Source organism: Xenopus laevis, chromosome 2L (assembly GCF_017654675.1).
Source record: "Xenopus laevis strain J_2021 chromosome 2L, Xenopus_laevis_v10.1, whole genome shotgun sequence".
Lineage (NCBI taxonomy): Eukaryota > Metazoa > Chordata > Amphibia > Anura > Pipidae > Xenopus > Xenopus laevis.
The window spans coordinates 30,956,159-30,971,816 of NC_054373.1; the positions used below are offsets into that span (position 1 = coordinate 30,956,159).

General features: G+C 39.8%; 1 protein-coding gene across 1 annotated transcript; it reads right to left on the reverse strand.

The window, feature by feature from the left end:
- Nucleotides 1-12,755: 12,755 nt before the first annotated feature.
- LOC121399691 (acrosin-like) lies at nt 12,756-13,292 on the reverse strand. The gene has a single exon (XM_041581225.1). The coding sequence runs from the start codon at nt 13,224-13,226 to the stop codon at nt 12,756-12,758; it is 471 nt and encodes a 156-aa protein (XP_041437159.1). The 5' UTR covers nt 13,227-13,292.
- Nucleotides 13,293-15,658: the final 2,366 nt, after the last annotated feature.

The window sequence follows — 15,658 nt, forward strand, 5'->3', positions numbered from 1 at the left end:
GCCCAATCAGCCCACACAGCCCCCACCAGCCCACTAAATACTGAATTTCTATGGGACCTTATAGCAGCCCCTCTGGCATTTGCCAGAACCCACAGATTGCCAGTCCCGGCCTGCCAGTTAGTGTACTAGAGCATGGGTTACACTGGACTCTATAACACTTAAGGCAGGGCCTTTGCAAAGTGAAAGAAATGAAGGTGCGGTGGCCAGGAGGTTCTTGCAATTAAAGAGACCAAACTTTTATTTGTGAGAGACAAATGATCCACATGGTACTTACATCAGTAAAGAGGCATTTGCAGAATATATAGGCACACAGCTCAGACAGTATATCAGAGGTAGATCAGGTGCATTCCCTGAGGATGTAGTCAAGGCAGCACAGCTTCCCTCCAGGCAGAAATACGTCACATGTGGTCTGGATGTCACCCAGGGAGGAGAATCTAAAGCCTGACACCCTATCCTCTATGGTCCCTTTACTGTAGGCAAATCTTACAGCCTGTGAAGCTACTCCCTGCTATACCTCCTTGATGGAGCACAAAGCTGCTCTTTCTCTATTTTCTCACTGTCTCACTCTACTAGAGAGTCTATAACAATTATATTCCTGCCACTCACTAGCCTCATTCCTGGGGTCCCTGCTCCACGACTTCCACACTAGAGGTTCAGGTCCCTCTAGGGCACATGGCTCCACTGGGCCTTGCTGTACCCAGGCTCCCTGGGTATATGGGTCCCTACATAATATTTTGCAGTTGGAAGTTTCCAGTCTATATGTTGCATTATATCCTATATCATAATCCCACCTTTGTCAGAAAGTTGGATTATGATCAGTGGTCTCCCTAAAAACAATTGCTGGGCAGGAAAAAGTTGGCCCAGTTAAGGGGAAAAAAAGTGCCTCCAAACCCCAAAGCTAAAATAACTGTTTTTATACAAGCCAATAGGACTGTGCGCTCTAGCAAATACAGCACAGTGGGGGAGAGAGAAAAGCTGGGCAAGCAGGGGAGCACACTGGATTATGATTGTAGGATTGGTGTGTTATGAATCCTGTTCACATTTAGCTAAAGGGGTTGTTCTTTGAGTTAATGTTTAGTATAATGAAGAGAGTGATATTCTGATAATTTTTTTATCATTTGTGTTTTTTTTATTTTATGCAGCATCTCCAGCAGCTCTCAATTTGCAATTTCAGTGCTTTGGTTGCTAGGGTCAAAATTACCTTAGCAACCAGTCTTTGATTTAAGTAAGAGACTGGAATATGAATAGGAAAGGGCCTGAATAGAAAGACGAATAGCAAGAAGTAGAAATAACAATACATTTGTAGCCTTACAGAGCATTTATTTTTAGATGGGGTCAGTGACCCCCCATTTAAAAGCTGGAAAGAGTCAGAAGAAGAAGGCAAATAATTAAAAAACTATTAAAAAATGAAGACCAATTGAATAGTTGCTTAGAATTGGCTATTCTATAACCTACTAAACATTAACTTAATGGTGAACCATCCCTTCAATTTCTGGTATATGCACCACCAAAGTAACTGTTTAATGTCATCCTAAATATTCTGCATAAACGTCTCCACCGCTTTAGGTATATTGGGAAGATTACACTTTTCCAAGAAAAGCGCAAATACTCAATTATTTCATCTTTAAAATGATCCATAAAGGAGAAGGAAATCTTAAATCACTGGGGGGAGGTGTCAAATGTTAGGTACTCCCCTAATGATTATAATCATTGCTTTCTGAAATGTACCTTAGGCTGGTGTCGTTTTCTGCTGATAGGAGCATCGGCCTTTCAGTACGGATTCATTATATCTTAGTGCAATGTACTGTTTTATTATTAAAGAAAAAACAAATTGTATTTATTGGATAAAATGGAGTCTATGGGAGATGGCCATCCTGTAAATCAGAGTTTTCTGGATAACAGGTTTCCAGAAAATGGATCCCTACATGTACACTCCTCTCCCCCCATTCAGTAAAGGATTCAGGGGATTTAGTAGCTTGGGCCTTGTATTGACTCAATGTATCTCATAGTCCGTTGCCAAGTGAAGTTAGTGGTTCTGTAACAAAAGGGGCCTTTTAACTGCCCCTAATGCAATTTTTTTCAGAAATGGAAAGGACCGAAAAATCATAATTGCTCTTGGGTATCAATACTTTTTTCTGTATGTGGGTTTAATGTCAATACATATGGACTAGCACCTCAAAATCAGTGGTTTGAGCAGACAATGAAATTTATGGTATTACAATTAAACTGAAACTGACACATACAGACACAACATCATTCTACTGTGCAGTAACAGAGTGTTGCTGTGTCTGTCAATGCAAAGATATTTCGGGGAGTAACAATGACATGGTTCTTGGGGTGCTGTTCCACAGACCATATCAGATCCAGGTTACCTAACTGACGCCCAAAAGGCAAAGGGAGTGGCTGAATTTGGTGAATTTTAGGCCTGGGAGACCAAGACAGTGAGAATTGTTTTTTAATCATTAATATAGGCCCCCCCTGCTTCTTAGAGAAGAAAAATAGAAGCAATATGATACCACATATATACCATTTCTAAACTAAAATGATTGGATGCTCCCCTAGACTAGTTTCTTTTAATGTGCAAAATGTTATCTGATCCTTTTAAGGCTGTTGCTTTCGTCAAAACCCAGTTTTTGCCATACATTTAGGGACCAGTCTTCCCTCCCCCAGGCAAAATCATGGGTCACCCACTTACTTTGGCCATGAGGTCTGCTTCCTCTGTAGTGACATTACTCTCAAAACCCAAGAGTTCCAGGAAAACCAGTTAAAGGAAAACTATACCCCCCAAACAATGTAGGTCTCTATAAAAAGATATTGCATAAAACAGCTCATATGTAAAATCCTGATTCATGTAAATCAACCATTTTCATAATAATATACTTTTCTAGTAGTATGTGCCATTGGGTAATCATAAATAGAAAATTGCCATTTTAAAAAATAAGGGCCGCCCCCTGGGATCGTAGGATTCACTGTACTCACAAACATACCAACAAACCATAAATGTTAGGTCACATGAGCCAATTAACAGACAGAGTTGTGTCTTTTGCTTCCTCACTTCTTCCTGTTACAGTTAGAGTTGTAGTATTTCTGGTCAGGTGATCTCTGAGACAGCACAGAGACCATCACGGCGGCTCAAGGCAAGAGATGAAAAAAGGGCCATATCTACTTATATATATATATATATATATATATATATATATATATATATATATATATATATTAGAGTTTGGTAAGATTCTTTAATATGTCACTTAATATGATATGAACTATCTGTTGCTTAAGTGTTCATTTTGAGGGTATAGTTTTCCTTTAAGTGGAAGACTTACCCTTGTCTCTGGCACCTCCCCCCAGCATTGCGCTCTAGGTATGTGCTTCTTCTGCCTACCCCTAGTTCCGCCCATGTATTATTCAGTATTGCCTGCAATATTAGATTTCTTTTCACCAATCCTATGGGGTGTGTGCAAAAATGTAGGATAAAATAAAGGGTCATTCACAAGTGCAATGTGCAAGGTGCTATTTCAGATGCATTTCTCCCCATAATTGTGGGGATTTTGGAGAGATTGAGTCAAATGTGTCACAAGACACAATTTGATATGAATCACCTGCATTAAATATTTTATAATTCCTGATGCTGGCATTTCTGTGAAGTGACTTTTGTGCCCAATTCTTTAGGTGCAATTCCACTGAGCATTTTGATGCTAGCCATTGTGGGAATCCTGTGTCAATTGGGAAACTTGGTTTGAACCATCCAAGCAGACTGGCAGTTGCAATGTCACTTGCAGGCAAAGCACGCAAGTTCAAGGAGTAGTTGCAAATACTTATAAAAAATAATCAATTTGCATATCAACTAGGTCCATAATAGAGCTAGTGCTGCCATAAATGACCCCTTGACTTGCTGGGCATGTGGAGGAGTTAAATTCCCCCTATTATGCAATGTAGAACCTATGCCCTGTTGAAGGTATGTGTTCCCATTGGCCTAGAAGTGTACTTATTCTTTAGTTGAATCTGCTGTTCCACTGGTGACACATCTATAGTGAGTGGGTGGTTCATCCTGGAAAATCTTTACCTCCAATATGTTGTGATGGCAAATATGAGAGAGAGAGAGAGTTAAAGGGCAGAAGGTATTAATGTGCACCCTTGTATATAGTGCTAGAGCCTTAACGGCGAACAAAGAAAATCACATTTCGTTGCCCAAAAATTTAAAGTCACATGAAGAGTTTAGATTTGGTTTGAGTGAACACTTAAAGGGCATAGTGTACTGTGGACATAATTTTTTCCATTTTCTTTACCTATAATGCAGTTTTACCCATAATGCTGTGATTTCTAGTGTTTGGTGTCAAAATGACTTATACACATATTTATGATGTCCACTGTGGGAACCCCGGAGCTACCACCAGTTTACAGGTGTCCCAAATTACAATTCCATTAAAGGAGAACTAAAGCCTAACTAAAGAAGTAGCTAGAAATGTTGTACATTATGTTTTGGGCTTCTGTACCAGCCCAAGGCAACCACAGTCCTTTAGCAGTAAAGATCTGTGTCTCCCCATCTTCTTTTCTGCTGATTCACTGCATATGCTCTGTGCTGCTGTCTCTTACTGAGCTTAGGGACCCACTCACAATATACAGTACACATAGAATAGAAATGTCACAATATAAGGCTGATTAGTAATTAATACAGATAATTACTACATGGCAGCACAGAAACCAGTGCAACTAGCATCAGAAATTAATAATCAGCCCTGTAGCTAATATTACAGGCAAACCTCATTTTCTGCTTAATAATAACCCCTAAGCTTAGCTTCTCAACAGCTGCTCAGAGCCCACTGAGCATGTGAGTGTCGCAGACACTTTCTAAAATGGTGACCCCCTGTGACAAGTCTGAAGTCCTGGACAGTGTCGGACTGGCCTGGCGGGAAACCGGGAAAAAACCCGGTGGGCCCCGACCCTCGTGGGCCCCCGCCGGGCCAGAACCCGTCTCTAAATATTTCCAATCACGGTAAAAAAAAAATTTTCCGGCGATGCGCAGCGCCACCTGCGCATGCGCGCCGAACGGCGCTGTTGCGCAGGCGCCGAGCGGCGGTGTTGCTGGGCAGACGCATTTTTGTAGGGCTGCGGGGGGCCGGAGGGGGGCCCCTGGACAGCAGTCCCGGTGGGCCCCGGGCCCCCCAATCCAACCCTGGTCCTGGATCATTGCTGCTATTGACAAGCTGAAACATTAGGCTGGCACAATAAGTTCAATATTTAAAATATGGCAATTTTAGCCATATTCATTTTTAGGGTTTTAGTTCTCCTTTAAGTGACTGGCTACCATATAGCAGTGCTAACAAATATCCATTGATGCTGAAAATCCAGTGGCAATATTTTGATCCAACAATGCAGGTTAGTCTGGTACAGTGATATACCTCAGTATTTTTTTTTTTTTTTCATATTTACTGTTCCCTAGTGCTGTATTTTACCTCTGTTCAAGAGGCTTGTGTCTCTAGCAGATAAATGCAGGTCAGTGTAGGTGAATGGTTCAGAATTACATCAAGAGTTTTCCAACAACTAAGGTTGCCACCTGACCAGTATTTTACCGGCCTGGCCGGTAAAAATACTGCTTGATGACAATTTTATTAATAGGGAAAAACCATAAAACTATAGGATGGCCAGTGTTTTTTTCCAGAAAAGGTGGTGACCCTACCAACAACCAACAGCAGACTTGTCATCTCTTACCCCCGCTCATCAGGTCAGTAATAGATAGGGCTATCAAGCATTCGGTTTGACCCGAATAGTCTGATTTTCAGAAGGACTGCCCAGGTCAAGACTGCCTGTTCAAATAAGTAAAACTGGGCAGGATACCCCGTGATTGACATGGCGACCAGCCAATCACTGTTCCACCCCGTGACTGCACTTGCCCCACCCATGTCACTGACCTACCACATTGCATCACTTACCAACCCCTGTGACTTCACAGGTCCACCCCCTGCCCAGATTGCAGAACAGTAAAAGGTGGCAAGTAATATATCCTAAGTAATTTGCACCCAAATCTCAACTTATCCCTGCCATTGAAATCCAAAGAAGTGTTGCTGACCCTATGGCTGGCGATTAGGGCTGCCTTGCATCTACAAGTAGGGTTGCCACCTGTTCCAGAAAAAAATACCGGCCTTCCTATATATTTATCTTTTTCCCTATTGATAACATTGGGATCAACCATCATTTTTACGGGCCAGGCCGGTAAAATACTGGCCAGGTGGCAACCCTATCTACAGGGGTTGTGCTCTGCATCTCTGTACAGGCAGGACCGGATTTACATAGCAGACGCCCCTAGGCCTACTGCCGTTTGTTGCCCCTGTCCCCTCCCCTTTATTCATGCACATTTTCATCATCGGGACTGGAGTAATGGGGATTCATGCACAGTAAAATAAAAAATTCAGCACACCCACTGTGTTTTTGAACCAATGTGGCAGTGGTTGGGCAGCATATCCCCCCTAAAATCCTGCCTCCACAGCAGGCCCGGACTGGCAATCTGTGGGTTCTATAAGGGGCTGCTCTAAGGTCCCATAGAAAGTCAGTATTTAGTGGGCTGGTGGAGGCTGTTTGGGCCTCTGTGTACCTGAAATGCCAGGGCCTATTTTCATTCTCAGTCTGGACCTGCTCCCTAGGACTGGGCATTGGTGGCATTTCCACCCTGTGTACAGGGTGCAGCCAGATCCCAGACACAACTGCTTTTTTAATGAGCACTTGCAATGCACAATTTTGCACCCCTCACTGCAATCACATCTCAGTAAATGACTTCTATAATCTTGTTTGAACTAATGTTAACCAATCTGGATGTTTTGTGCTGGTATTTTGCCAGACAAATTATGATCGCCTTGTGTTTCATTGGTGCAGGAAGGCTGTGGATCCCTTTCTCTGTTATTCACACTGTGTAGGAAAAGAATTGCCTGCTGCTCTGTCTCATTGCTGTCAGTGAGGAGGGGGACAGGAACTGACCGGAAGTGAGGCCTGCAGAGGGGAAAAGGAAGTACTGGAGAAAAATCTGTGTAAAGTAAACACAGCTTGTTTGAGGGCATACTCTTTTTAGGGTGTGGAAGAAAAGGGAGCCCTTGTAAGCATTCTGAAGATCAAAGTGTGCTCTTTTTAGGGCAGGGCTGGATTGACATAGCAGGCGCCCCTAGACACACTGGGGCTCATTTATAAACACTGGGCAAATTTGCACCTGGGCAGTAACCCATAGCAACCAATCAGTGATTAGCTTTTTTCAGCCAGCTGCAGGTTGAACAGTGAAAGCAATCATCTGATTGGTTGCCATGGGTTACTGCCCATGTGCAAATTTGCCCAGTGTTTATAAATGACCCCCACTGTCATTAGTCTCACCGTCCCCTCCCTTTTATTCAATCAAATTTTCATCATCAGGACCAAAGCAATGGGAATTGGCATACAGGAAATTTTTTTTCTAAGCCTTGGTGGCCTCTCCACAAATCTGGGCCTGACTAAGAGTAGTTCTTATCAGAAAGTGCCACTTTAGTGGGAGTCTACCAGCTGCTCAGAAAGAGTTTACAGTCACAAACCTTTTCTTCCTATATCCACCTGATTGTGGTTCAGAGACATTTAGAAATCTGTACAGACCCTGCAGGCCCAGATTCCCAGTCTGTAGGTTCTGCCAAATGCCAGAGCGGCTGCATGCTTTATATATATATATATATATATATATATATATATATATATATATATATATATATATATATATATATATATATATATATATATATATATATATATATATATATGGGCTATCTGCCCTAAAATGTAAAAATTTAATTAAAGTTAACACAGCCACTGCTGTGGCTATCCCTTATACCTATGTGAAGGGATGACAGGCGAATAAGGTATTTTCTAGCAACCATAATAGTGATCAAAATTCCCCTTTTGCCCATTTTCATTGTATGGGGCAATTTTAGCACTTACTAGTACAGACAATATGTAACTGTATTTGTAGCATATGGTGGTCTAAATAGATTTCTGACAGAGAGTTTGGACGTGCTGTGGCACATCTAGAAATGCTGGGCCCCACAACAGATGGGTCCTCTAAAAGCAGTTAAGATATTTTTAATTTACATTTACTCAAACAGTGCTTGTGCTGTGGTAAGTTGGTGGGTTTAATATTGCCCGAATTGTGGCTGTGTTATATGGTACAGGAGCCTTCCATACATGTGGCCTTTGCAAAAGTCATGGTTAGGGACTGTTGTGGTACATGGGGGTTAATTGTGCTGAGTTTGCTGATACAACTTGCAAACTATGCTGTATATATCATACAATGAGTGCATGTATAGAAATGTGAGCTGCTTTGCTTTTTTTGCAGGGCTGCTCTTTTTGTGGCTGCAGTTTGAATGCTTTGAAACAGATCATGCATATTAAACATAATGCTCAAAAAACTAATTTTATTATTTGCCTTTCTATACTGACTCTTTCCTGCTTTCAGAAGGGGGGGGGTCAATGACCCCAGCAGCCATAAAGATATTGCTCTGTGAGGCTACAATTATTGTTACTTTTTTTTACTTATCTTTCTGTATAGACACTTCTCTACTCATATTCCAGTCTTTCTGTACCGGGGCCCTTAGGGGTCTAGATACACCACTGCTTAATTCTTCTACAGTACTAAGGTCTTTGTCCACCACTCCTGCATATCCACCTTTTGGTCAGAATTGGAGTCCAAAGTAAAAGAAACATGGACCATCTTTTATAAACTTGGAAACAGGAACTAATTACACACCCATGGGCCAATGGAAATTCCTCCCACCCATAAATAACAGGTCACTACCTGGGAATTTCTTGAGCGATTATCTTTCCTGTGCAGGAAGGGGGGGCAAGGGGGCAATATCACTAGTGTGGGGGTGTAATTGCTCTCTCTCACACTAGAAAAGCAATATTTCCAGACACTGGTTTAAAAAACCCTGGTAACCTGCTTGGTGCTGCTGCCTGAGGTAAGTTTTCAAACTGGCCTCATTGATGCAGAGCCCCTGGGTATATGTAGAGGTTTCAGTATCTTTAATTGTTTTCCCAGTGGTGCTCCATAGTTAGGCACTTATGTGCAATACTGTAATTGTTTGTTGTTGACAAAGGATGCACAGGGGTGTCAACAGTTGTGTTCAATACAGGCACTTGTTTTCCAGTACAAAGTGTTGCTGTGCTCCCAAATTGTATAATTATTTACTGATATTACACTTTGGAAATCTGTTGGGGTTGTAGCATAGCTGCTTTGCAAGCAGAAGGGCGTGTGGAATATCTTTTGTGATAGACTAAAATGTTTGATGTGTATTTTTTGACCTCCTGAATAAATTCTGAAGATGTGCACCTGTTGTATTTATGTATATAGAGTATGCTATCATATTGTTTTTTAAAAAAGAAAAAGACAATAAAATATTTGTAAAATTATTTATTAATAATTTTTTAAACGATAATATAAATATAAAACTATTATACAAAAATATATTTATACAAATATAAATATATATACTACTGCAGTTTTTAGTGAAACAGTCCCAATATCAATGCTTTAAGCTTAAGCAGAGTATTAAAAATTTGTAACAGCGCAGTATTTGTTTGTTCAGATTGGGCTTGCTGAGACTGGCGTGGAACTTCAAGTATTTGCTTTGCTTCTTTAAATTCTGGTGGAATAGATTGGGCTTTTTGAGGCTCCTGAATCCTAAATCGTTTCCTATAATTCTTTAGAGTTGGTCGATTTGTAGACTCCACATTCTTTTCCTCTATTGCACTTGGATCTACATCATTGATAGCATTTTCAACAGGAACAACAATTTTCGGAATAAATTCCTTTACTTTAGTTGCGCTTTTCATTTCTTCACTAATGACTTTATCAACCATCCACTTTACAAAGCTCTGTGTGGAGGTGAAAACTCCAGGGGAATTAATCTGGCTACAGCCTGATCCCCAGCTTGCTATTCCAACCACAGTGAAGACTTTTTTTCTTTTGCACATGAGGGGTCCAGCGCTATCCCCCTGAAAGAAGCAAGATCAAATCAGCATCTTAATTTTACTGTTTGGCATTATGCTTACAATAATCATACAATATAAAGTTATACATGTTTGGAGAGGTACATTCTGGCAAATACCAAGAAAATCTTGATCTTTCTTTTACAGACTAGCCAGTATTGACAATCCCAAATGCAAGAAATGCTATACAACTAATATAATAAAGCCATAAACAAAATTAAAAAGCAAACATTCTTCCTGATATAGGGTCCAACAGAAAATGACTTACCTGGCAGCTTTTGACATCTGCTGAATTTTGGCTGGCACATAGATTATTTTCTTCTACAGTTCCATGATAGGTTTGGTTACAATCCTTGGTATCAATCCTTTTCACTTTGACTTCTTGCATGATAGACACTGGTTCCTCATCTAGATATAAACAGAAAGAACAGGTTACCCAAAGAATGTCACAATTTATGTATCAGAATGTCACCTGCTAACACTTCCATGATGTATAATGGAATATAGATCAAATATGAATATATAAACGATACATTGGATGCAGTGAAACAGTAACAAATGATCAATATATAAAAACCACAGGTATACCTTTCTCTTCCTCATGAACACCCCATCCTGCCATATGGCATTCTGTCATGGCTTCAAGATTTGCAGAGGACGAGGGCAAACAAGCTGGTTGAATGCGATCATTAAATTGGATGGCTTTGTTCAGTTGAATCAACGCAATGTCATTGTTCTGCGTATTTGGATCATATTGTTCGTTTTGAATGATCTGTCGAACATAACGAACTTGAGTCATTGGTCCATGCTCAGATAAGTGACGTGCTCCAAACACCAGTTTCAGTGACCTCGTAGCATCCTCCCTGGAATAATAAATATGTAAAGAAAATATCATTAAATCATGCATGGCCTGGTCTCATTTATTTATCACTCACTATATTACCCATAATGTCTTAAGCATACGCTCAATCATAAGTTAACCAAAGAAAGAGAAATGGAATAATATGTAGCTACTTGAAAATATTTGCAAATGTTCATAGTTTATTCCAGAAAAGATTCTGGATTGTTGAATTATTTTCTTAAATATTACTAAACCTGTTTAAGGGATCTTACCCATTGAGTTTATTAAAACAGTGGGCAGCTGTCATAACCCATTGACTGTTCAAGATGGTCCCTGCGCAGATATGCTCATAGATATTTTGTTCCTGCTGCTGGATGCTGGCTATCCAGGGCCACTCTCCTTCCTCTACATTGAGTTCTTTTAAATGAAGGACCCTAAGCCGTACACGATCTAATAACTCATCTATTTTAGATAACTTTCCATGATCTGTATTTTCTTCTTGTTGCTGGTGTTGTAAATCAAATAAAGGACGATTTCCACAAACTAAGAGAGGGAAAGAGAGAGATTACAAAAACAGACAAAATAAAACAGATTAAGGTGAATCAATAAAGCAGACTATATATACAGTATATGTCTTCACTAATTCTGCAACCAATAAATAAATAATAAAAGTGCTACTCTATCCATGGTTAAAGTCTCCCACAAATACTTACTGATATGACCAGAAGTTTGAGATTCTCGAAAAAAAATAAAAAAGCTCAGAAAAAACAGAAGCAGCTCCATCACTGCTCCTGTCATCTCCAAACTGACTGCATAGTCTTCAGTGTACAATAATATGTCTTTAAAACCGATGATCTCACAATGCTTCTTGTAAACACAATAAAGTCAGGTGACACCTGCATGATGAATAAATTACATCACAATGACAAATGTAACCATAGTAACACAAAGCCAGTTAAGACATATCTGCAATGTCAATAAATTACATCACAATGACAGCTGTTACAGTAGTAACATAAAGCCAGTTAGGGCCTATCTGCCTTATCAATAAACACCTAATACATCTTCTATCTATCTAATAATAAAAGTGCTACATTCATCATGGCCACATGGATCATCTTTTATAAACTAGGGAACAGGAACTAATTACACACCCCTGGGTCAATGGAGATTCCTCCCACCCATTAATAACAGGTCACTACCTGGGAATTTCTTGAGCGATTATCTTTCCTGCGCAAGAAGGGGGGAAGGGGCGATATCACTAGTGCAGGAGTGTAATTGCTCTCTCTCACACTAGTAAAGTAATAATTCTGGACACTGGTTTTTAAAAAAACCCTGATAACCTGATGGTGCTGCTGCCTGAGGTAAGTTTTCAAACTCGCCTCATTGGTGCAGAGCCCCTGGGTAGAGGTTTCAGTATCTTTAATTGTTTTCCCAGTACTGCTCCATAGTTAGGCACTTATGTGCAATACTGTAATTGTTCGTAGTTGACAAAGGATGCACAAGGGTGTCAACAGTTGTGTTAAATACAGGCACTTGTTTGCAAGTACAAAGTGTTGCTGTGCTCCCAAATTTGATACTTATTTACTGATATTACACTTGTGAAGTCTGTTGGGGTTGTAGCATAGCTGCTTTGCAAGCAGAAGGGCGTGTGGAATATCTTTTGTGATAGACTTAAATGTTTGATGTGTATTTTTTGACCTCCTGGATAAATTCTGAAGATGTGCACCTGTTTTCTTTATGTATATAGAGTATACTATCAAATTGTTTTTTAAAAAAAAGACAATGAAAATATTAGAAAAATTATTTATTTATAACTTTTACAAAAGATAATATAAATATAAAACTATTATACAAAATATTCATATTTTTATACAAAAATATGTTCATGCAAATATAAATATATATACTACTGCAGTTTTTATTGAAACAGTCCCAATATCAATGCTTTAAGCTTAAGCAGAGTATTAACAATTTGTAACAGCGCAGTATTTGTTTGTTCAGATTGGGCTTGCTGGGACTGGCGTGGAACTTCAAGTGTTTGCTTTGCTTCTTTAAATTCTGGTGGAATAGATTGGGCTTTTGGTGGCTCCTGAATCCTAAATCGTTTCCTATAATTCTTTAGAGTTGGTCGATTTGTAGGCTCCACATTCTTTTCCTCTATTGCACTTGGATCTACATCATTGATAGCATTTTCAACAGGAACAACAATTTTCGGAATAAATTCCTTTACTTTAGTTGCGCTTTTCATTTCTTCACTAATGACTTTATCAACCATCCACTTTACAAAGCTCTGCGTGGAGGTGAAAACTCCAGGGGAATTAATCTGGCTACAGCCTGATCCCCAACTTGCTATCCCAACCACAGTGAAGACTTTTTTTCTTTTGCACATGAGGGGTCCAGCGCTATCCCCCTGAAAGAAACAAGATCAAATCAGCATCTTAATTTTACTGTTCGGCATTATGCTTACAATAATCATACAATATATAGTTATACATGTTTGGAGAGGTACAATCTGGCAAATACCAAGAAAATCGTGATCTTTCTTTTACAGACTAGCCAGTATTGACAATCCCATATGCAAGAAATGCTATAAAACTAATAGAATAAAGCCATAAACAAAATTAAAAAGGAAACATTCTTCCTGATATAGGGTCCAACAGAAAATGACTTACCTGGCAGCTTTTGACATCTGCTGAATTTTGGCTTGCACATAGATTATTTTCTTCTACAGTTCCATGATAGGTTTGGTTACAATCCTTGGTATCAATCCTTTTCACTTTGACTTCTTGCATGATAGACACTGGTTCCTCATCTAGATATAAACAGAAAGAACAGGTTACCCAAAGAATGTCACAATTTATGTATCAGAATGTCACCTGATAACACTTCCATGATGTATAATGGAATATAGATCAAATATGAATATATAAACGATACATTGGATGCAGTGAAACAGTAACAAATGATCAATATATAAAAAACACAGGTATACCTTTCTCTTCCTCATGAACACCCCATCCTGCCATATGGCATTCTGTCATGGCTTCAAGATTTGCAGAGGACGAGGGCAAACAAGCTGGTTGAATGCGATCATTAAATTGGATGGCTTTGTTCAGTTGAATCAACGCAATGTCATTGTTCTGCGTATTTGGATCATATTGTTCGTTTTGAATGATCTGTCGAACATAACGAACTTGAGTCATTGGTCCATGCTCAGATAAGTGACGTGCTCCAAACACCAGTTTCAGTGACCTCGTAGCATCCTCCCTGGAATAATAAATATGTAAAGAAAATATCATTAAATCATGCATGGCCTGGTCTCATTTATTTATCACTCACTATATTACCCATAATGTCTTAAGCATACGCTCAATCATAAGTTAACCAAAGAAAGAGAAATGGAATAATATGTAGCTACTTGAAAATATTTGCAAATGTTCATAGTTTATTCCAGAAAAGATTCTGGATTGTTGAATTATTTTCTCAAATATTACTAAACCTGTTTAATGGATCTTACCCATTGAGTTTATTAAAACAGTGGGCAGCTGTCATAACCCATTGACTGTTCAAGATGGTCCCTGCGCAGATATGCTCATAGATATTTTGTTCCTGCTGCTGGATGCTGGCTATCCAGGGCCACTCTCCTTCCTCTACATTGAGTTCTTTTAAATGAAGGACCCTAAGCCGTACACGATCTAATAACTCATCTATTTTAGATAACTTTCCATGATCTGTATTTTCTTCTTGTTGCTGGTGTTGTAAATCAAATAAAGGACGATTTCCACAAACTAAGAGAGGGAAAGAGAGAGATTACAAAAACAGACAAACTAAAACAGATTAAGGTGAATCAATAAAGCAGACTATATATACAGTATATGTCTTCACTAATTCTGCAACCAATAAATAAATAATAAAAGTGCTACTCTATCCATGGTTAAAGTCTCCCACAAATACTTACTGATATGACCAGAAGTTTGAGATTCTTGAAAAAGAATAAAAAAGCTCAGAAAAAACAGAAGCAGCTCCATCACTGCTCCTGTCATCTCCAAACTGACTGCATAGTCTTCAGTGTACAATAATATGTCTTTAACCCTTTAAATGCCACAGATCGTAGAATCTACGTTCTGTGGCAAAGGTACTTGAAATGCCACAGAACGTAGATTCTACGTTCTGCAGCACTTCCGGGTTCAGAAGCGGAGGAGCGGCTGTTAGAGCCGCTCGCTCCGTTCCTGCTCGATCCCCTGCCCCTAGGCAACGAGCAGAGCAGGGGATCGAGTGGCCCCTGGGGCGCGATCGCCCAGGGGCCCAAAAACAGCAGCAGGCACGTGTTACTTACGTGTCCTGCTGCTGCAGCCTGCACCGGATCGACGATCTCCGCCCCCACAGCACACAGACAGGAACCACGAGGCAGATGTCTTCCAGGGAGTCTTCCTGATCGCCTGCAACAGTCTCCAGCGATTTTTTCAGGTTAGTGCAACAATTACACACACAAACACACCAACACACACTTATTACAGTAATACACACTTAGATTCACACTTACACACACTTACACATACATTTTTGGGGATTGGGGGGGTCACTTACACTCACTGCACTTACACACATGTGCACACGCACACACGCGCACATAACATGTAATTTACCATTTGTACACACGCACACGCACATACATGGCATTGTGGCTTTTTTTTTTTTTTTCTTATCGCATCGTCTCTTTTTTTGGCTGAAAAAAATGTTTTATTGCCATTACGAATAGCGTATTCGCTAACCGTACTGTGCAATATCTTTTTTATGTTATTTCGGTGATTATATTGCAAT

Bases quoted from the DNA above. Each gene is read 5' to 3' on its own strand.
- LOC121399691 (XM_041581225.1), bottom strand. From the start codon at position 13,226: ATGTGCAAAAGAAAAAAAGTCTTCACTGTGGTTGGGATAGCAAGTTGG.